The following is a 23,952-nucleotide window of genomic DNA, read 5'->3' on the forward strand; positions in this document are numbered from 1 at the left end:
ATAAAATATTTTGACTTCAATAATAATTATGAAATTTTGTTGTTTTTTACCCATCTTTTAATATTATTTTGACCTAAACACCTTTTTTTTTGTTGAAATTTTGACCTAAACACCTACAAGGCTACAACTCTTATTTAAAAAACAAGGGTCTGCTTATAACATCACCTGGCCCTATCTGGCTACAGTTAGCCACTTAGCCTCAACAATTATGACGGTGGCCTTAAAATTTCCAAGGGCCATTGTCAGTTCCCCAAGTTACAGTTGGGTGGAGCCAGAATTGGGCCCATTGGAATGCACATTTTCATTCCGGGAGCGTCCTCCTCTTTTGGCTAAAAGGAAACCATGTGTAAATAGGCAGGAACCTCTTAATAATAATAATGAAGATGATGATCGAATATGAGAAGCCGAGAGGGAGAGAGTCAAAACCGAGATCTAGAGAAGAAAAAAGAAAATAATTTTCTATAATTTTTTTTTTTTTTTTGATGAACTATAATCTGTATTCAGTATAATACGAGTTTATTTATGTTTTTGTTTTAATCTTTGTTTAAGTTGTTATCTAAATTAAATTTCTATAAACACTACTATACTTATTAAGTCTTGAAGCTTAACTTTGGTGAACTAAAGCATTTTTGTCCTGTGAAACCCGGGTTTTCACCCTAAGTCGCGTCGCCTGGAAGTCCCGTGTAGCCGGTGAGGGCATTTTAAGGGATTGGCATTAAAGCGTTGACAGTGATCAGGCAAATATGCTTGGGCTAACTAGAGCTATGTCTAAAAGACAAGATAAGGCTAATAGTAGCTATAATAAAGAAATTTTGATAAAAGAAAATTTCGAAAAAAGTAATTTAAAGGTCCCAAAAACAATCACATGGGATCAGGTTAATTTACCTGAAAATTGGATACTTGAAAAGGCTAATGAGCCTGTTAAAAAAGATAACCGTGAACTCGAAGAAATCAAAGAGTTCCCTGACGGTGATGTTGAAATTGTCTTCTCTAATCAGAGAATTGCAAGGCTAAAATTAGAAAGCCTAAACAACAAAGTTATTCCAGGTAGAAGTTCTACTTCGTCAGTTCCAACAACTAATTTTGAAAAAATTTCTGGAACAAAATTTACCTCTGACGGAGTAAACCAACCTGAATATAGGGTTAATTTACCCACTTCTGAAATTAATAGTGAAAGAACATCCCCCACTCCTTCTGATATGGGTTATTATAGCCTTTCGCCTATAACGATCCATGAAGAAGAAAAATAACCTTGTAATCTTGAAAGAACAATAAGAATAAAATCCTTTTCCTCTTTCCATATTTCTCCACTCACTTCCTCCACTAACTATTTCTTTCTTCCACTACCTTTCTTCTTCCATTAACTATCTTCCACCCATGATCCTGTAAAGAATGGTATCAGAGCCAAGTGCGTAGGGAGGTATGTAATCTATCATAGTATTTTGTTTCTTTAGTCTGTTCTCATAACAGAAGGCCCCTTCCCAGGCTTTTATGTAGTCGAAGTAGTTGAACCAATATTTGTCCAACTCTCGTCTCCCAGCTCTGGGTATTTCATGATATTTAAATAAATCACCCTGCCAAATTTCAGGGGTAACAACTTTCTTGATAAAGGCTTTAGAATAAGCCCATTCTGCGCCTGACCTTATGACCGAATCAAACTCTACTGATTGAGTCACTTGCAGAATTGCGCAATAAAAATTGTATTCCTTGGGATAAAGGAATGGGTCCGCTGATTCCCGAAGATAGAAGGATGAAGCTTCAGCTGGAGAAAGATGAGCATATTTTAGCTCAATAGGCGCTATCCATATAGTAGTGTACGGAATATATGGATAGATATATTCGTTAGTCTGATTAGACTGAATTGCTGCTAAATAAGCATCTTCTCTTAATTTTAACTCCGTAGGAGTCGCCTTTAAGGCTTCAGCTTTAAGCTGTTCCGTTGTTTTAACAATCATAGTCTTATAAGACCGAGAACTTGCGCTTGAGGGAGAAACTGCAAATTTAGCTTTCCCTTTGCCATCATCAGGCTTTTTACTCATGACTCTGCAAAAATTCACGAGTTAAGAAATCAGGTAGTGAATTACTACTTCCTTTGATAAATTCAATGTCAAAATCAAACACAGACAATATGCCTTGCCATCTAGCAAAAATTTGTTTTGATGCTATATTTTTAACATCCTTTTCTAAAACATCTTTGGCTGATTTACAATCAACCCTGACCAAAAATTTTTGGTTCAGTAAATCGCTTTCAAATTTTTGTATGCACAGAACTATAGAAAGGATTTCCTTTTTAATTGTGGAATAATTTTTCCTTGGCCCTTGCCATATCCCTGAAGTAAATCTCACTAGGGTTTCTTTGTTATTAATCCTTTGTTTAAGGATTCCACCATAACCTAATTCAGAAGCATCAGTTTCAACAATTTTAAAGGCTTCTGGATTAGTAATGGCAAGACAAGGGATTTCCTTAATCTTTAATTTTATCTTTTGGACTGCTTCTGTATGAATATTAGTCCAGTCAGGAGGATTTTTCTTAAGCCTGTCAAATAAAGGCTTAGCATCAATTGCTAAGTTTTTATAAAAGTCAGAAATATAATTAAGACTTCCTAAAAACCTTTGCAATTGAGTTTTTTCTTTGATTTCATCTGGAAATTTATCCGCAAAAATAATAGCTCTATCAATGGGGAAAATAGTCCCTTCTTTGATGGTATGGCCAAGAAATCTTATTTCTGTTTGAAATAATTTGATCTTTTTTTCTGACACAACTAAACCAGCATGTTTGACAGCATTAATAAATGCTTGAAGATGTTTAAAGTGTTTATCTATATTTTCAGAAAATACTAGAACATCATCGATATAAACAATACAGAATGACGTATAAGGACTAAAAATGTCATTCATTATATTTTGAAATTCTGAAGGGGCATTCTTAAGCCCAAAAGGCATCACGTTCCACTCATAGTGGCCAAAAGGAACTGTGAATGCAGTTTTGTATCTATCCTTTTCATCGATCTGAATTTGCCAAAACCCAGATTTCATATCAAATTTGGACATAACTTTGGCTGAAAACAGCCGATTTAATAAGTCCCTTTTATTAGGGATTGGATACCTTATCCATCTAAGAGCTTTGTTCAAAGGTTTGTAATTAATTACAAGCCTAGGAACACCTCTTTCAAGTTCAGCAGCATTTTCAACATAAAATGCAGGACAACTCCAAGGGCTGTATGATTTTCTAATTAAACCTTTGAGTAATAACTCATCAATCTCTTTTTTGCAAATTTCCAAATGGCGAGGCCCCATAGCAATAGGTCTAGCCTTAGTGGGAATTTGCCTTTCATTGAAGTCTGGCTCATAAGGCAGACTAACAATATGTTTCTTTCTTTCCCAGAAGGCATTGGGGATATCAGAACATATTGTTTTGACAATAAGATCATAAAGATCATTTATTTTCCTTTGAATTAAAGGATGCTTGATTTTTTCAGTAATTTTCATGCAACTGATCTCCTGAGATAAGGAGTTAAGAAAACTTTCTTTTCTCTGAATTTTCTTTTGTATTAAATCAATCTCGTGATAACGAGGTTTAGTAACGAAATTAAATGTAATTTCTTGAGAATTAATAGAACTTGTTATACCTTTCTCACTAATGCTTTTAATGGGATATAACATGTGAAGAAAAGGATTTCCCAAAATAACATCATGAGAAAGATTCTTTACCATTATAAATGGCATCTCTAAACAAATTCCATTATTGCAAACTGCAGTATTTTGTAGCTTGTAATTTACAAGCATTTTTCTACCATCTGCAGCATTTAAAATTTCAGTAGTTTTTGAAAAATATCTGGAGGGTATCAATCCTTCATTGATACAGTTTAAATCTGCTCCAGAGTCTACCATGGCAATTGCAGAAAGAGTATATTCTTTATGAACAATGATTTTAATTTTAATATGCCATTTATGGGTAATAACCCTGTCTAACATATTAACATATGTTAAAGATTCATCCTTCAAAGATTCTTCGTCTTTTGCAGATTTCTCTTTAACAGATGTTAAAGTATTTAATTTTTCCTTTAAGGAATTCCATTCTTCTTCATCTGACTCATGATCAGAATCAGACTCAGAAGGAATAGTTTTATCCTTTTTAATTTCAAGAGAAGTTACTCTAGATTTAAGAGTATTAATTTCTCTTTTAAGAACTTTGACTTCATGCAGTAATTCATTAACGCGAGAAGATTCTCCAGGAGTTTCTTCTTTTGTTGAAGCCTTAGCTCTTTGTAAAATTTCTTTTAGACTATAAGTCTCTGGTTCTTCAAATTTTAACCTTTTGTCACCTTTCTTTCCATTGTATTCTTCTAAATATTTTTGAAGCATTTGTCTTTTAACAATGGGATCAGAAAGTTGATCAATAAGGTCAAGGATGAAATTATCCTCTTTAGTTAAAGGAAATAGACCATTTGCCTGACATAAGGCTTTGTAGTAATCACAATTTCCTTCGCAAGAGTCATCTCCAGATTCTTCTGTTTGATCAACAGATCCTTCTGACGATGATTCTTCCACTACCTTTCTTCTTCCATTAACTATCTTCCACCCATGATCCTGTATAGAATGGTATCAGAGCCAAGTGCGTAGGGAGGTATGTAATCTATCATAGTATTTTGTTTCTTTTTTATTTATGTTTTGTTCTTTAATTTCTTTTAGTTTCATTTGGAGAAATATGGAAAGAGGAAAAGGATTTTATTCTTATTGTTCTTTCAAGATTACAAGGTTATTTTTCCAGGTAAAATGAAAGGTACTCTTACAAATGAACTGAGTCTCCTTATATAGGCGGAGCTCTTTACAAAACAACAAAATAAAAAACGTAAGCAATGACATAATATAATTGCTTTTAGAAAAGTAAAGGAATCGCATCATTGCTGGTAACAGTAATGGAATCGCATTATTGCTGGTAACAGTAACCCCGGGTGCTCATTGGGCCCCATCGCCAGGTTATTAGCACTGCTAAAGCACGATTCTCTATAAAAGATAACTGGCATTTTATGCCGACACCTTAGAATGTGAATATAATAATATTCTTCTTTAGACAAAATGCTTCACTTTAATAAAAGCGATCATGATTGAGATTTTAGACTCTTATGCAAATGGGTCCTGAGAATCTTGCATTGAGTCATCATCTTCAGTTTCTTCATCTTCATCAGATGAGTTGTTTAGAATTTCTTTCAACTGCTTCTTTAGATCTGACTTTGATGATGAAGCGAGCAGTTCTTTCAGAAGATCCGAGACATCCCTTTTAGGAGCCTTTGGTGGAGGCGCTGGTTCAAATGAAATAATTCCCTTTACAGAAAATATTGAATCCTTAAAGAATTCAAATTTATCCCACCATTTGATAAGAATTCTTCTTCCCAAATAAGGGACATGAGATACTGTTATTTCAAATTTTTTGATAGGACAATTTGCAATAATAACGTCCCATCTAACTATCCATGGTACCTGATAATGAGCTGCAAAGATAAGCTCGGGATTTTTTAATGAGGGGTTTGATTTAATAAAATCATCAAATATACTCCTGACTTTGTCAGGGAAAATTATGGGGTGTGATCCCCAAGTGTAAAACCATTTAATAAACCACTGTGGAAGATTAGTGGTGTTGAAATCACGAAATTGAAGGAACCAACTATGTTTCTTTAGTCTGTTCTCATAACAGAAGGCCCCTTCCCAGGCTTTTATGTAGTCGAAGTAGTTGAACCAATATTTGTCCAACTCTCGTCTCCCAGCTCTGGGTATTTCATGATATTTAAATAAATCACCCTGCCAAATTTCAGGGGTAACAACTTTCTTGATAAAGGCTTTAGAATAAGCCCATTCTGCGCCTGACCTTATGACCGAATCAAACTCTACTGATTGAGTCACTTGCAGAATTGCGCAATAAAAATTGTATTCCTTGGGATAAAGGAATGGGTCCGCTGATTCCCGAAGATAGAAGGATGAAGCTTCAGCTGGAGAAAGATGAGCATATTTTAGCTCAATAGGCGCTATCCATATAGTAGTGTACGGAATATATGGATAGATATATTCGTTAGTCTGATTAGACTGAATTGCTGCTAAATAAGCATCTTCTCTTAATTTTAACTCCGTAGGAGTCGCCTTTAAGGCTTCAGCTTTAAGCTGTTCCGTTGTTTTAACAATCATAGTCTTATAAGACCGAGAACTTGCGCTTGAGGGAGAAACTGCAAATTTAGCTTTCCCTTTGCCATCATCAGGCTTTTTACTCATGACTCTGCAAAAATTCACGAGTTAAGAAATCAGGTAGTGAATTACTACTTCCTTTGATAAATTCAATGTCAAAATCAAACACAGACAATATGCCTTGCCATCTAGCAAAAATTTGTTTTGATGCTATATTTTTAACATCCTTTTCTAAAACATCTTTGGCTGATTTACAATCAACCCTGACCAAAAATTTTTGGTTCAGTAAATCGCTTTCAAATTTTTGTATACACAGAACTATAGAAAGGATTTCCTTTTTAATTGTGGAATAATTTTTCCTTGGCCCTTGCCATATCCCTGAAGTAAATCTCACTAGGGTTTCTTTGTTATTAATCCTTTGTTTAAGGATTCCACCATAACCTAATTCAGAAGCATCAGTTTCAACAATTTTAAAGGCTTCTGGATTAGTAATGGCAAGACAAGGGATTTCCTTAATCTTTAATTTTATCTTTTGGACTGCTTCTGTATGAATATTAGTCCAGTCAGGAGGATTTTTCTTAAGCCTGTCAAATAAAGGCTTAGCATCAATTGCTAAGTTTTTATAAAAGTCAGAAATATAATTAAGACTTCCTAAAAACCTTTGCAATTGAGTTTTTTCTTTGATTTCATCTGGAAATTTATCCGCAAAAATAATAGCTCTATCAATGGGGAAAATAGTCCCTTCTTTGATGGTATGGCCAAGAAATCTTATTTCTGTTTGAAATAATTTGATCTTTTTTTCTGACACAACTAAACCAGCATGTTTGACAGCATTAATAAATGCTTGAAGATGTTTAAAGTGTTTATCTATATTTTCAGAAAATACTAGAACATCATCGATATAAACAATACAGAATGACGTATAAGGACTAAAAATGTCATTCATTATATTTTGAAATTCTGAAGGGGCATTCTTAAGCCCAAAAGGCATCACGTTCCACTCATAGTGGCCAAAAGGAACTGTGAATGCAGTTTTGTATCTATCCTTTTCATCGATCTGAATTTGCCAAAACCCAGATTTCATATCAAATTTGGACATAACTTTGGCTGAAAACAGCCGATTTAATAAGTCCCTTTTATTAGGGATTGGATACCTTATCCATCTAAGAGCTTTGTTCAAAGGTTTGTAATTAATTACAAGCCTAGGAACACCTCTTTCAAGTTCAGCAGCATTTTCAACATAAAATGCAGGACAACTCCAAGGGCTGTATGATTTTCTAATTAAACCTTTGAGTAATAACTCATCAATCTCTTTTTTGCAAATTTCCAAATGGCGAGGCCCCATAGCAATAGGTCTAGCCTTAGTGGGAATTTGCCTTTCATTGAAGTCTGGCTCATAAGGCAGACTAACAATATGTTTCTTTCTTTCCCAGAAGGCATTGGGGATATCAGAACATATTGTTTTGACAATAAGATCATAAAGATCATTTATTTTCCTTTGAATTAAAGGATGCTTGATTTTTTCAGTAATTTTCATGCAACTGATCTCCTGAGATAAGGAGTTAAGAAAACTTTCTTTTCTCTGAATTTTCTTTTGTATTAAATCAATCTCGTGATAACGAGGTTTAGTAACGAAATTAAATGTAATTTCTTGAGAATTAATAGAACTTGTTATACCTTTCTCACTAATGCTTTTAATGGGATATAACATGTGAAGAAAAGGATTTCCCAAAATAACATCATGAGAAAGATTCTTTACCATTATAAATGGCATCTCTAAACAAATTCCATTATTGCAAACTGCAGTATTTTGTAGCTTGTAATTTACAAGCATTTTTCTACCATCTGCAGCATTTAAAATTTCAGTAGTTTTTGAAAAATATCTGGAGGGTATCAATCCTTCATTGATACAGTTTAAATCTGCTCCAGAGTCTACCATGGCAATTGCAGAAAGAGTATATTCTTTATGAACAATGATTTTAATTTTAATATGCCATTTATGGGTAATAACCCTGTCTAACATATTAACATATGTTAAAGATTCATCCTTCAAAGATTCTTCGTCTTTTGCAGATTTCTCTTTAACAGATGTTAAAGTATTTAATTTTTCCTTTAAGGAATTCCATTCTTCTTCATCTGACTCATGATCAGAATCAGACTCAGAAGGAATAGTTTTATCCTTTTTAATTTCAAGAGAAGTTACTCTAGATTTAAGAGTATTAATTTCTCTTTTAAGAACTTTGACTTCATGCAGTAATTCATTAACGCGAGAAGATTCTCCAGGAGTTTCTTCTTTTGTTGAAGCCTTAGCTCTTTGTAAAATTTCTTTTAGACTATAAGTCTCTGGTTCTTCAAATTTTAACCTTTTGTCACCTTTCTTTCCATTGTATTCTTCTAAATATTTTTGAAGCATTTGTCTTTTAACAATGGGATCAGAAAGTTGATCAATAAGGTCAAGGATGAAATTATCCTCTTTAGTTAAAGGAAATAGACCATTTGCCTGACATAAGGCTTTGTAGTAATCACAATTTCCTTCGCAAGAGTCATCTCCAGATTCTTCTGTTTGATCAACAGATCCTTCTGACGATGATTCTTCCTCAGGATTATCTTCTGCAATAGCAGCTACTTTAAAATTTTTTCCTTCTTCATTAAGAAGTAATTTTTCAAGTGACCTCTTAAGGCCTTCATCAATATTCAGACTATTGATTTTCTTTTTCATTCTACACTTATTAGCGTAGTGGCCAGGTTTCTGGCATTTCCAGCAGACAGGGATAGTCTTTTGCCGAGAATTATTCTCAGGTTCAGACTTCCTTTTCTTTCCTTTAAAAAATTTTTTCTTTTTCTGCTTAGGAAAATACTTCTGCTTGGCATAGACCTTATTAGTCCTTTTCCCTCTATTTTCGATAGAGGTTCCAATAGGTGGTAAGCCAATTTGCTCACAAAAGTCCCCTATAATTCTTTTTCCAAGGACCTTTTCCTTTTGGATTTGTCTATGTAATTTTATTTCATTGCATAAATTAATGCCTTCAGCAACCACTTCTGAGGCTAAATCCCCATAAGTGTATTCGGAATAAGGAATAATTCCATTGTGTCTTTGCTTAATACGATTGCGTATTTTTTCCGCAAAGAAATGGGGTAGTCCTGATAAGAACTTCTCTTTCCAAAAATCATTTTGACTATCATGCCTGGTGAAGACTTTTGAAAAGAATACGTCTTTATACCATTTGAACTGAGATAAGTTCTGACATTTTAAATTCATCAGTTGCTCTTGAGATCTGTCAATAAGCAACGATGTAGTGCCAATAAAATGTTTTGCTATTGTATACAGAAGTGTATTAACACAATCTGTAACCTGTACAGGCTGATTTTCTCTAACTTCTGTTTTAATAGCCTGTGAAATATGTATTTTGGCTTCTTCAGGAAGGTAGAAATCCCACCATCCTTTCAATTGACCAGTAAAGCCTTGAGTTAAGGCTTTGGCAATATTTTGATCAGAATTTCCATGTGTTTTACAAGCAGTTGCATACATAGTCATGTAGTGCAATACCGTTTGTATTTGGTATTCTGACATGCCATCTATATTCCATTCATTAATGGATTTTCCATCAAATTGAACAGTCATGAATTCATCATGTTGTTCTAATTGAAGATCTACAGGTGTAGGCCTATGATAATAGGGCTTAGCAGGAATATTATAAGCCATTTTCTTCTTGTAGGAAGATGCAAGCTTATTTACTTGAAATTCATTATTTTTTTGTTCTGATAAGAACATATTCTCCAGAAGATTGATTTTATCTTCTGTCTTTGAAGAATTTTCTGCTTCATCATAAGAAGCATCAGAATTATAATCTGACTCATGTGTCTCTAGAGGAGCACATTCATTGTCTTTGATTCCAAGATTTTTTAATCTTTTCATAATCTCATCAACCATTTCGGAATTCTGAGGATCCATCTTGAAATCAAAGTTTTCAGAACTCATTGGTTTGAATAAAACCTTTTCTTCAAAAGTAGTTTCTGAAATTTTAGAAACATTTGAAGCCTTTTCTTGTTTTTCAAAATCAATATTTTTCTCAATTCTATTTAATTGATCTCCCATTGTTCTGAGAGTTAAATTTGTAAAATTGTTTTGTTCAACAACAGCCTCAATGTTGTCGCTTTTCCTGTAAGGAGTTGCTACAACTTCTTCGTTGTTGATTCTTATTGCTAATTGGGTTTCCGGAGGATGAACACTTCTAAAAACTTTTCCATTTTTAGCAATAAAATTCTTATAAGAAGCTTCAAGAGAAAATATGAAATCTTGATCCTCGAAGTCAGGAAATTTTTCATAAGCACGTTCCATAAAATTAAAGAAATCAATAACTTCTCCATTTTTTATTAAAAATTTTTTATAGCGAGAAAACCATCTTTCATGACTCTTAGAGTCTTTAGCAAGGGAAAACCATTTTCTCTTTAATTTGTTTTCTTTGGAATAAAATAATTCCTTTGGAAGTCCCCTAAAAGGAAATTTAAATTTGAATTTTTCTTCTTCATGGATCGTTATAGGCGAAAGGCTATAATAACCCATATCAGAAGGAGTGGGGGATGTTCTTTCACTATTAATTTCAGAAGTGGGTAAATTAACCCTATATTCAGGTTGGTTTACTCCGTCAGAGGTAAATTTTGTTCCAGAAATTTTTTCAAAATTAGTTGTTGGAACTGACGAAGTAGAACTTCTACCTGGAATAACTTTGTTGTTTAGGCTTTCTAATTTTAGCCTTGCAATTCTCTGATTAGAGAAGACAATTTCAACATCACCGTCAGGGAACTCTTTGATTTCTTCGAGTTCACGGTTATCTTTTTTAACAGGCTCATTAGCCTTTTCAAGTATCCAATTTTCAGGTAAATTAACCTGATCCCATGTGATTGTTTTTGGGACCTTTAAATTACTTTTTTCTAAATTGGTTATAAACAAAGTAGTAGACCCCTTTTGATCTTGTAAAATATTTTTCATCTTGGGTACTACGGTGTTCATAACTTTATACTGAATCCTGTAAATAAGGATTATGTTTTCAGCTCCTTGCATCATATTAAATCCATCAGATTTAATGTCTAAGCAAAGAGAGTGCATAATTGTGGGGTCGTTTAACGACAGTGTAAAATTTGGAAAACACGAAAAGAATATGGGTCCGTCACAAAGACTAGACTCCACAATTCCAAGTAATGAATCGTGAAATTTGTTATGCCTTTTATCACGTACGCAAATAATTGCGGACGTGTTTAAGCCTAATCGGGTAGCAGGTTTCAAACCTACTTGAATTAACCCGACATGCAAGAATTTGAACTGTTGTTGTCTATGTTTGTCAATCAAATTTTTTGACAACAACTGAAATGAGTTGTAACCCTCAGTTAAGGGTATAGCCTCTTCTACAGTCTTTATGATATAATCCGAGGCGAATTCAAAAGTTCCTTTCTGTTTATAAACAGAACTCTGAACTGGTAAATTCCAGTTTTGTAAGGTTTTTTCGAAATTTTCTTTTATCAAAATTTCTTTATTATAGCTACTATTAGCCTTATCTTGTCTTTTAGACATAGCTCTAGTTAGCCCAAGCATATTTGCCTGATCACTGTCAACGCTTTAATGCCAATCCCTTCAAACGCCCTCACCGGCTACACGGGACTTCCAGGCGACGCGACTTAGGGTGAAAACCCGGGTTTCACAGGACCAATATGCTTTAGTTCACCAAAGTTAAGCTTCCATTAACTATCTTCCACCCATGATCCTGTATAGAATGGTATCAGAGCCAAGTGCGTAGGGAGGTATGTAATCTATCATAGTTTTAGTTTCTTTTATTTATGTTTTTAGTATATTAGTTTCGTTTATGTTTTTAGTATATCTTTATTTTAAGTTGTTTTAAGTTTTATTTAGTTTTTGTTTTAATCTTTGTTTTAGTATTTAAGTTGTAGTTCATATTAAATTCCTTTGTATACTATTATACTTATTAAGTCTTGAAGCTTAACTTTGGTGAACTAAAGCATATTGGTCCTGTGAAACCCGGGTTTTCACCCTAAGTCGCGTCGCCTGGAAGTCCCGTGTAGCCGGTGAGGGCGTTTGAAGGGATTGGCATTAAAGCGTTGACAGTGATCAGGCAAATATGCTTGGGCTAACTAGAGCTATGTCTAAAAGACAAGATAAGGCTAATAGTAGCTATAATAAAGAAATTTTGATAAAAGAAAATTTCGAAAAAACCTTACAAAACTGGAATTTACCAGTTCAGAGTTCTGTTTATAAACAGAAAGGAACTTTTGAATTCGCCTCGGATTATATCATAAAGACTGTAGAAGAGGCTATACCCTTAACTGAGGGTTACAACTCATTTCAGTTGTTGTCAAAAAATTTGATTGACAAACATAGACAACAACAGTTCAAATTCTTGCATGTCGGGTTAATTCAAGTAGGTTTGAAACCTGCTACCCGATTAGGCTTAAACACGTCCGCAATTATTTGCGTACGTGATAAAAGGCATAACAAATTTCACGATTCATTACTTGGAATTGTGGAGTCTAGTCTTTGTGACGGACCCATATTCTTTTCGTGTTTTCCAAATTTTACACTGTCGTTAAACGACCCCACAATTATGCACTCTCTTTGCTTAGACATTAAATCTGATGGATTTAATATGATGCAAGGAGCTGAAAACATAATCCTTATTTACAGGATTCAGTATAAAGTTATGAACACCGTAGTACCCAAGATGAAAAATATTTTACAAGATCAAAAGGGGTCTACTACTTTGTTTATAACCAATTTAGAAAAAAGTAATTTAAAGGTCCCAAAAACAATCACATGGGATCAGGTTAATTTACCTGAAAATTGGATACTTGAAAAGGCTAATGAGCCTGTTAAAAAAGATAACCGTGAACTCGAAGAAATCAAAGAGTTCCCTGACGGTGATGTTGAAATTGTCTTCTCTAATCAGAGAATTGCAAGGCTAAAATTAGAAAGCCTAAACAACAAAGTTATTCCAGGTAGAAGTTCTACTTCGTCAGTTCCAACAACTAATTTTGAAAAAATTTCTGGAACAAAATTTACCTCTGACGGAGTAAACCAACCTGAATATAGGGTTAATTTACCCACTTCTGAAATTAATAGTGAAAGAACATCCCCCACTCCTTCTGATATGGGTTATTATAGCCTTTCGCCTATAACGATCCATGAAGAAGAAAAATTCAAATTTAAATTTCCTTTTAGGGGACTTCCAAAGGAATTATTTTATTCCAAAGAAAACAAATTAAAGAGAAAATGGTTTTCCCTTGCTAAAGACTCTAAGAGTCATGAAAGATGGTTTTCTCGCTATAAAAAATTTTTAATAAAAAATGGAGAAGTTATTGATTTCTTTAATTTTATGGAACGTGCTTATGAAAAATTTCCTGACTTCGAGGATCAAGATTTCATATTTTCTCTTGAAGCTTCTTATAAGAATTTTATTGCTAAAAATGGAAAAGTTTTTAGAAGTGTTCATCCTCCGGAAACCCAATTAGCAATAAGAATCAACAACGAAGAAGTTGTAGCAACTCCTTACAGGAAAAGCGACAACATTGAGGCTGTTGTTGAACAAAACAATTTTACAAATTTAACTCTCAGAACAATGGGAGATCAATTAAATAGAATTGAGAAAAATATTGATTTTGAAAAACAAGAAAAGGCTTCAAATGTTTCTAAAATTTCAGAAACTACTTTTGAAGAAAAGGTTTTATTCAAACCAATGAGTTCTGAAAACTTTGATTTCAAGATGGATCCTCAGAATTCCGAAATGGTTGATGAGATTATGAAAAGATTAAAAAATCTTGGAATCAAAGACAATGAATGTGCTCCTCTAGAGACACATGAGTCAGATTATAATTCTGATGCTTCTTATGATGAAGCAGAAAATTCTTCAAAGACAGAAGATAAAATCAATCTTCTGGAGAATATGTTCTTATCAGAACAAAAAAATAATGAATTTCAAGTAAATAAGCTTGCATCTTCCTACAAGAAGAAAATGGCTTATAATATTCCTGCTAAGCCCTATTATCATAGGCCTACACCTGTAGATCTTCAATTAGAACAACATGATGAATTCATGACTGTTCAATTTGATGGAAAATCCATTAATGAATGGAATATAGATGGCATGTCAGAATACCAAATACAAACGGTATTGCACTACATGACTATGTATGCAACTGCTTGTAAAACACATGGAAATTCTGATCAAAATATTGCCAAAGCCTTAACTCAAGGCTTTACTGGTCAATTGAAAGGATGGTGGGATTTCTACCTTCCTGAAGAAGCCAAAATACATATTTCACAGGCTATTAAAACAGAAGTTAGAGAAAATCAGCCTGTACAGGTTACAGATTGTGTTAATACACTTCTGTATACAATAGCAAAACATTTTATTGGCACTACATCGTTGCTTATTGACAGATCTCAAGAGCAACTGATGAATTTAAAATGTCAGAACTTATCTCAGTTCAAATGGTATAAAGACGTATTCTTTTCAAAAGTCTTCACCAGGCATGATAGTCAAAATGATTTTTGGAAAGAGAAGTTCTTATCAGGACTACCCCATTTCTTTGCGGAAAAAATACGCAATCGTATTAAGCAAAGACACAATGGAATTATTCCTTATTCCGAATACACTTATGGGGATTTAGCCTCAGAAGTGGTTGCTGAAGGCATTAATTTATGCAATGAAATAAAATTACATAGACAAATCCAAAAGGAAAAGGTCCTTGGAAAAAGAATTATAGGGGACTTTTGTGAGCAAATTGGCTTACCACCTATTGGAACCTCTATCGAAAATAGAGGGAAAAGGACTAATAAGGTCTATGCCAAGCAGAAGTATTTTCCTAAGCAGAAAAAGAAAAAATTTTTTAAAGGAAAGAAAAGGAAGTCTGAACCTGAGAATAATTCTCGGCAAAAGACTATCCCTGTCTGCTGGAAATGCCAGAAACCTGGCCACTACGCTAATAAGTGTAGAATGAAAAAGAAAATCAATAGTCTGAATATTGATGAAGGCCTTAAGAGGTCACTTGAAAAATTACTTCTTAATGAAGAAGGAAAAAATTTTAAAGTAGCTGCTATTGCAGAAGATAATCCTGAGGAAGAATCATCGTCAGAAGGATCTGTTGATCAAACAGAAGAATCTGGAGATGACTCTTGCGAAGGAAATTGTGATTACTACAAAGCCTTATGTCAGGCAAATGGTCTATTTCCTTTAACTAAAGAGGATAATTTCATCCTTGACCTTATTGATCAACTTTCTGATCCCATTGTTAAAAGACAAATGCTTCAAAAATATTTAGAAGAATACAATGGAAAGAAAGGTGACAAAAGGTTAAAATTTGAAGAACCAGAGACTTATAGTCTAAAAGAAATTTTACAAAGAGCTAAGGCTTCAACAAAAGAAGAAACTCCTGGAGAATCTTCTCGCGTTAATGAATTACTGCATGAAGTCAAAGTTCTTAAAAGAGAAATTAATACTCTTAAATCTAGAGTAACTTCTCTTGAAATTAAAAAGGATAAAACTATTCCTTCTGAGTCTGATTCTGATCATGAGTCAGATGAAGAAGAATGGAATTCCTTAAAGGAAAAATTAAATACTTTAACATCTGTTAAAGAGAAATCTGCAAAAGACGAAGAATCTTTGAAGGATGAATCTTTAACATATGTTAATATGTTAGACAGGGTTATTACCCATAAATGGCATATTAAAATTAAAATCATTGTTCATAAAGAATATACTCTTTCTGCAATTGCCATGGTAGACTCTGGAGCAGATTTAAACTGTATCAATGAAGGATTGATACCCTCCAGATATTTTTCAAAAACTACTGAAATTTTAAATGCTGCAGATGGTAGAAAAATGCTTGTAAATTACAAGCTACAAAATACTGCAGTTTGCAATAATGGAATTTGTTTAGAGATGCCATTTATAATGGTAAAGAATCTTTCTCATGATGTTATTTTGGGAAATCCTTTTCTTCACATGTTATATCCCATTAAAAGCATTAGTGAGAAAGGTATAACAAGTTCTATTAATTCTCAAGAAATTACATTTAATTTCGTTACTAAACCTCGTTATCACGAGATTGATTTAATACAAAAGAAAATTCAGAGAAAAGAAAGTTTTCTTAACTCCTTATCTCAGGAGATCAGTTGCATGAAAATTACTGAAAAAATCAAGCATCCTTTAATTCAAAGGAAAATAAATGATCTTTATGATCTTATTGTCAAAACAATATGTTCTGATATCCCCAATGCCTTCTGGGAAAGAAAGAAACATATTGTTAGTCTGCCTTATGAGCCAGACTTCAATGAAAGGCAAATTCCCACTAAGGCTAGACCTATTGCTATGGGGCCTCGCCATTTGGAAATTTGCAAAAAAGAGATTGATGAGTTATTACTCAAAGGTTTAATTAGAAAATCATACAGCCCTTGGAGTTGTCCTGCATTTTATGTTGAAAATGCTGCTGAACTTGAAAGAGGTGTTCCTAGGCTTGTAATTAATTACAAACCTTTGAACAAAGCTCTTAGATGGATAAGGTATCCAATCCCTAATAAAAGGGACTTATTAAATCGGCTGTTTTCAGCCAAAGTTATGTCCAAATTTGATATGAAATCTGGGTTTTGGCAAATTCAGATCGATGAAAAGGATAGATACAAAACTGCATTCACAGTTCCTTTTGGCCACTATGAGTGGAACGTGATGCCTTTTGGGCTTAAGAATGCCCCTTCAGAATTTCAAAATATAATGAATGACATTTTTAGTCCTTATACGTCATTCTGTATTGTTTATATCGATGATGTTCTAGTATTTTCTGAAAATATAGATAAACACTTTAAACATCTTCAAGCATTTATTAATGCTGTCAAACATGCTGGTTTAGTTGTGTCAGAAAAAAAGATCAAATTATTTCAAACAGAAATAAGATTTCTTGGCCATACCATCAAAGAAGGGACTATTTTCCCCATTGATAGAGCTATTATTTTTGCGGATAAATTTCCAGATGAAATCAAAGAAAAAACTCAATTGCAAAGGTTTTTAGGAAGTCTTAATTATATTTCTGACTTTTATAAAAACTTAGCAATTGATGCTAAGCCTTTATTTGACAGGCTTAAGAAAAATCCTCCTGACTGGACTAATATTCATACAGAAGCAGTCCAAAAGATAAAATTAAAGATTAAGGAAATCCCTTGTCTTGCCATTACTAATCCAGAAGCCTTTAAAATTGTTGAAACTGATGCTTCTGAATTAGGTTATGGTGGAATCCTTAAACAAAGGATTAATAACAAAGAAACCCTAGTGAGATTTACTTCAGGGATATGGCAAGGGCCAAGGAAAAATTATTCCACAATTAAAAAGGAAATCCTTTCTATAGTTCTGTGCATACAAAAATTTGAAAGCGATTTACTGAACCAAAAATTTTTGGTCAGGGTTGATTGTAAATCAGCCAAAGATGTTTTAGAAAAGGATGTTAAAAATATAGCATCAAAACAAATTTTTGCTAGATGGCAAGGCATATTGTCTGTGTTTGATTTTGACATTGAATTTATCAAAGGAAGTAGTAATTCACTACCTGATTTCTTAACTCGTGAATTTTTGCAGAGTCATGAGTAAAAAGCCTGATGATGGCAAAGGGAAAGCTAAATTTGCAGTTTCTCCCTCAAGCGCAAGTTCTCGGTCTTATAAGACTATGATTGTTAAAACAACGGAACAGCTTAAAGCTGAAGCCTTAAAGGCGACTCCTACGGAGTTAAAATTAAGAGAAGATGCTTATTTAGCAGCAATTCAGTCTAATCAGACTAACGAATATATCTATCCATATATTCCGTACACTACTATATGGATAGCGCCTATTGAGCTAAAATATGCTCATCTTTCTCCAGCTGAAGCTTCATCCTTCTATCTTCGGGAATCAGCGGACCCATTCCTTTATCCCAAGGAATACAATTTTTATTGCGCAATTCTGCAAGTGACTCAATCAGTAGAGTTTGATTCGGTCATAAGGTCAGGCGCAGAATGGGCTTATTCTAAAGCCTTTATCAAGAAAGTTGTTACCCCTGAAATTTGGCAGGGTGATTTATTTAAATATCATGAAATACCCAGAGCTGGGAGACGAGAGTTGGACAAATATTGGTTCAACTACTTCGACTACATAAAAGCCTGGGAAGGGGCCTTCTGTTATGAGAACAGACTAAAGAAACATAGTTGGTTCCTTCAATTTCGTGATTTCAACACCACTAATCTTCCACAGTGGTTTATTAAATGGTTTTACACTTGGGGATCACACCCCATAATTTTCCCTGACAAAGTCAGGAGTATATTTGATGATTTTATTAAATCAAACCCCTCATTAAAAAATCCCGAGCTTATCTTTGCAGCTCATTATCAGGTACCATGGATAGTTAGATGGGACGTTATTATTGCAAATTGTCCTATCAAAAAATTTGAAATAACAGTATCTCATGTCCCTTATTTGGGAAGAAGAATTCTTATCAAATGGTGGGATAAATTTGAATTCTTTAAGGATTCAATATTTTCTGTAAAGGGAATTATTTCATTTGAACCAGCGCCTCCACCAAAGGCTCCTAAAAGGGATGTCTCGGATCTTCTGAAAGAACTGCTCGCTTCATCATCAAAGTCAGATCTAAAGAAGCAGTTGAAAGAAATTCTAAACAACTCATCTGATGAAGATGAAGAAACTGAAGATGATGACTCAATGCAAGATTCTCAGGACCCATTTGCATAAGAGTCTAAAATCTCAATCATGATCGCTTTTATTAAAGTGAAGCATTTTGTCTAAAGAAGAATATTATTATATTCACATTCTAAGGTGTCGGCATAAAATGCCAGTTATCTTTTATAGAGAATCGTGCTTTAGCAGTGCTAATAACCTGGCGATGGGGCCCAATGAGCACCCGGGGTTACTGTTACCAGCAATAATGCGATTCCATTACTGTTACCAGCAATGATGCGATTCCTTTACTTTTCTAAAAGCAATTATATTATGTCATTGCTTACGTTTTTTATTTTGTTGTTTTGTAAAGAGCTCCGCCTATATAAGGAGACTCAGTTCATTTGTAAGAGTACCTTTCATTTTACCTGGAAAAATAACCTTGTAATCTTGAAAGAACAATAAGAATAAAATCCTTTTCCTCTTTCCATATTTCTCCACTCACTTCCTCCACTAACTATTTCTTTCTTCCACTACCTTTCTTCTTCCATTAACTATCTTCCACCCATGATCCTGTATAGAATGGTATCAGAGCCAAGTGCGTAGGGTGTAGTCCTAACTATTTTGTTCCAGATTACCTATGGAGCTTGCGAAATATGCAAACTGTCTTTGCATTGTGTAAACAGAGTTTGCAAGATTTTCTAACCAACTTTCAATTGTGTAGCCCACGTTCGCAAGATCAGCAAGTCGGTTTTCGTTTGACAAATCGAGTTTGCAAGATCTGCAAATTGAGTTTGCGAGATTTGCAAATCCAGATTACAAAAAGAAAATGAAAAAAAATATGGTTTTTTTTCCGAAACTTTTCTTTTTGAGAAAAAAAATATTGAAAGTAAAACTTCCTAGAAAGATACCAAAAACCCTTTCTAAGAAAATATATTTTATCAAAATAAATTTTCTAATGCAAGAGTTTTATGCATATTAAGTTCAAAAATTAGAGATTAGTTACACAAAAAGTTAATTTAGTCTTTATAAAATATTTTGACTTCAATAATAATTATGAAATTTTGTTGTTTTTTACCCATCTTTTAATATTATTTTGACCTAAACACCTTTTTTTTGTTGAAATTTTGACCTAAACACCTACAAGGCTACAACTCTTATTTAAAAAACAAGGGTCTGCTTATAACATCACCTGGCCCTATCTGGCTACAGTTAGCCACTTAGCCTCAACAATTATGACGGTGGCCTTAAAATTTCCAAGGGCCATTGTCAGTTCCCCAAGTTACAGTTGGGTGGAGCCAGAATTGGGCCCATTGGAATGCACATTTTCATTCCGGGAGCGTCCTCCTCTTTTGGCTAAAAGGAAACCATGTGTAAATAGGCAGGAACCTCTTAATAATAATAATGAAGATGATGATCGAATATGAGAAGCCGAGAGGGAGAGAGTCAAAACCGAGATCTAGAGAAGAAAAAAGAAAATAATTTTCTATAATTTTTTTTTTTTTTTTGATGAACTATAATCTGTATTCAGTATAATACGAGTTTATATATGTGTAGCGTGTACATAAGAAATACTTATCAAATGTAAAAGATATTAACAAACTTGATCTAACTTATCCTAGATGTGTTTACACCATCAAGATAGGCAATGAATCACGGGTAGCCGAGTCCAAGCGGAGTCGCGTAGATGATTCGGTTGGGTTCTAGTACCATGTATGTTTTTGGTTGTTTTGTCACCCCTAGGGTTGTGTTATAACAGGAGACATGTGAAAGGATAAGGATTTGGCAAGTTTTAAGGGAGAATAATTCCTAGAGGAAAGAACCCACCAAAGTCTAGAGATAACAAACTGTAATGAAAACAACAAAACCCATACTTCCTAGCGTTAAATTTTTTTTGGAAGGCACTTCCTAATGTTTTTCAGATAAATTCTAGAATGGGAATGGCCAAGTATTTGTTTTTTTTTTTTTCCGAAAGTTACCTTTTACCGTATAATTTTATGAGCTTGGTGAACCAAATCAACAGACATATAATTAATGAGAGGACCTTACTAGACAAAATCTTAATGTGATGACAATAATTCAGATCGTGGTTCTGCCAAACCAAAGGTAGCTGACCCATTATTGCTTCTTAAATGATGCATGTTTATGCTAATGAATAAGAGGGTTTTGTCTTGGAAATTTGTTATCAATCCTTATAAGTTTGTTACCATCTCGTACACAATCAAAAGATATACAATTACGGCTGAATTGTTTTATAGGAGGCGGTAGTTAAGTCGGATATTCACAAACATTCATAGACTTCATGTCTATGTATATTTTCATCGATAATGGAGAGTTATTGGATTCTCTTTGACATTTCTATTGAGATTGTGTATAGGTACTTTCATTGACTTTCGTGGACTCCATTGACAATTTTTTCGTTGCCATTATATGGACTTTCATGGACTTCATTTCAAAGCGTAATGTATTTATTTGTGATAAAATACAAAATTAACCAATATTAAATTATCATTATTCGATATTAAAAATTATCATTAGTGGTATATTTCAGCGAAATGTCAATGTAAAAATGTCACGAAAGTCGCTCATTTTTTTTGTGGATAAACTTTGTTATGTTTTACTCTAGAATCCACAAAATAGCTATCAAGATCCTGTTGTTTCTCTGGTATTATGAAAAACCAGGGTTATGTCTTCCTGTTTTAATAAAAACAAGGATATACCTTCCTGTGTCTTTCTGAAATAAATTCAGAGATAACTTTTATGTCTAAAACTTAAAAAATTAAAACCAGTATAATCAAACAAAGATTAATAAAATAAAAAAAAAGGTTAGAGAGAGAAAAGCCGAGTCGAGTTGTCTCTTTCCTTAAGACAGTGAACACCCTGGTATTAGTACTAAAATCAGTGAGATGTTTGTCTCCCAGGATACAACGGCTGTACCTTTCAGTATGACGACGAGAGTACTTCGTTTCTCTGAAAGCGTGCGAACTTAGAACAAGCAGTAAGAACGACAGATGAATTGACTTCTTAAACTCTAAATGCTCTTAACTTTGAATGCTAAAATTTCGTATTTCGTTTGCTGGATTCTGTTTGGTATTTATAGAAGTATTGGTGACACTTCAGACAGGTGCCTTAGAAAAGAATGGATGCTTCCCAACAGTCATATTTGTCTGTTGGTTTTCGGGTGCCATGTTGACCGTCAGATCTTAACGGATCTATTAAGATCTCGCGCATTGAATGACCACCGTTAGATCATCAACGGATCTATCTTAAAGAGCGCCAAATATCCTGACCGTCAGATCATATCTATGATCGTAAAATCCAAGGCTCCAATCGCTCCTCGCGAAGTGCAAAGTGCGTGCGGGGGCCTCAAAAGCGCCCAATGCGCCCTAAACGCCCATTCGCCCACGCCGCGCGTGCGCGTGCATGGTTTGCGTGGTGCAAACCACGTGAGTCACCTTTCTATTCTAAAGAACATACCAGAAATATATGGAAGGTTCTATATAAGGAAATAAAATGTTTCCTCCTTCATAAATGTGGTACTAACTCAAAATCCCGGTTTTGAGTTAATGGTACCCATACCAAACGAATTTTGTAATAACTCACTCATACGGAATCGGATTTGGACAAAATTTGAGTCTAAATTTAATAGCTCGACGAGACAAATCCAACTAGACGTCTTGATCGAGATTCCGATGAATATAGGTACCTCAAATTAAGGAAAAATCGGTCCAGCTCCTTTTGAGCTAAGTACCGATTCCAACAGATCCAAATCCACCAAAGCTCATAAACTGACAATTGTCACCGACATTTATAGACTTTGAAATGTCCCTCGGACATTTGTGAACTTTGAAATGTCTCTCGGACATTTGTGAACTTTGAAATGTCTGCGATTGAAAGCCTCACACTTTAACAGACTTTAAAATGTCCCTGATTGGATGTGTCTGACATTTGTGGGCTATGAAATGTCACCGAATGTTTGGATTGACTACCCCTCAAATATTTTTTTTCTAATTTAAATTATCATGTTTGTACTTTGATTTAAGACATTTACACCTGTGAAAATAGTCTCACATGAGAGAAGGACTGTCTAACAATCAAGAATATAATGTCCAGGTCTTCTCCACTCATTCTAATTGGTTTTGAGTTGGATGACCACAAACTTAACATGGTATCAGAGCTAGGGCCACACGTCATACGCTTAAAATCCACACGTGCTCCACGTTACCCGAAAAAAAAAACACGTGTTAGGCTAACCATGCCACACGTGAAGGGCGTTAAGAATAGTCCGACATGGGAGAAGGGTTACCTAGCAATCAAGAATATAATGTCTAAGTCCTCCCCGTTCATTGTCAATTGGTTTTGAGTTAGATGACCACAAACTTAACAACCACCCTTATAATCGAGTTCCTCGTTGATGGTTGAATTGTTTTAATAGTTAGCATGTTTGTTTTCCAATCTAAATTATCATATCTGAACTTTGATTTATGAAATTCATACTTTTAAAACCAATAACTGAACTTTTTTCTTCTCCTCCTCCTTTTCCTCCTCATCTTCTTTTCACTTCTTCAAGATTTGATTTATTTCTCTCTCTTTCAGAATCACAAATTTCTCGATTTAGTGGCTCTATCAAGAAACTTACTGAAGATGCCTTCTACTTTTGAGTATATTACTTTCTTAATAGGCTTCCCACCTGATCGATCATTCAACTGGATTTACTATTTCAAAGTTTTCCTTTCGTTTCAGTTTTCTTAAACCCTTGCCCGCATGTCTCTTTCTTTCAAAAATAATAACCTTGAAACCGAAATCATAAGTTGCCTATCATTGGCTAATCTAACAATAATAATAATCATACACCAGAGTCGACCAAGGGTTCAACAAAAAATTCTCCCTGAAAGTGAGAGATAAAAGGAGAAAGAAAGACTGATAGAGGGTCGTGGAGTGGTTGGTGCTAGTAATGCGGTGTGGTCAGTACTGATGATGGTGGTGCTAGTGTGAAAGTGAAGATGAAGATAGAGCAACATGTTATATTTTTATTTGATATATTTCGGATGTTGGACTTCCGTCTCAAACTTGTTT

General features: G+C 34.1%; 1 protein-coding gene across 1 annotated transcript; it reads left to right on the forward strand.

Moving 5' to 3' along the window:
• Positions 1-1,287: 1,287 nt before the first annotated feature.
• Positions 1,288-19,313, forward strand: LOC147538768 (uncharacterized). The gene is made up of 2 exons (XM_086643363.1): positions 1,288-1,453; positions 12,028-19,313. The coding sequence occupies exon 2, from the start codon at positions 12,309-12,311 to the stop codon at positions 17,817-17,819; it is 5,511 nt and encodes a 1,836-aa protein (XP_086499489.1). The 5' UTR covers positions 1,288-1,453; positions 12,028-12,308; the 3' UTR covers positions 17,820-19,313.
• The last annotated feature ends 4,639 nt before the right edge of the window (positions 19,314-23,952 follow it).

Source organism: Eschscholzia californica, unplaced genomic scaffold (assembly GCF_041429995.1).
Source record: "Eschscholzia californica isolate CP2 unplaced genomic scaffold, dmEscCali1.0.p SCAF_5, whole genome shotgun sequence".
NCBI lineage: Eukaryota > Viridiplantae > Streptophyta > Magnoliopsida > Ranunculales > Papaveraceae > Eschscholzia > Eschscholzia californica.

Coding starts and splice junctions, on each gene's coding strand:
- LOC147538768 (XM_086643363.1), top strand. CDS start 12,309: ATGCTTGGGCTAACTAGAGCTATGTCTAAAAGACAAGATAAGGCTAAT.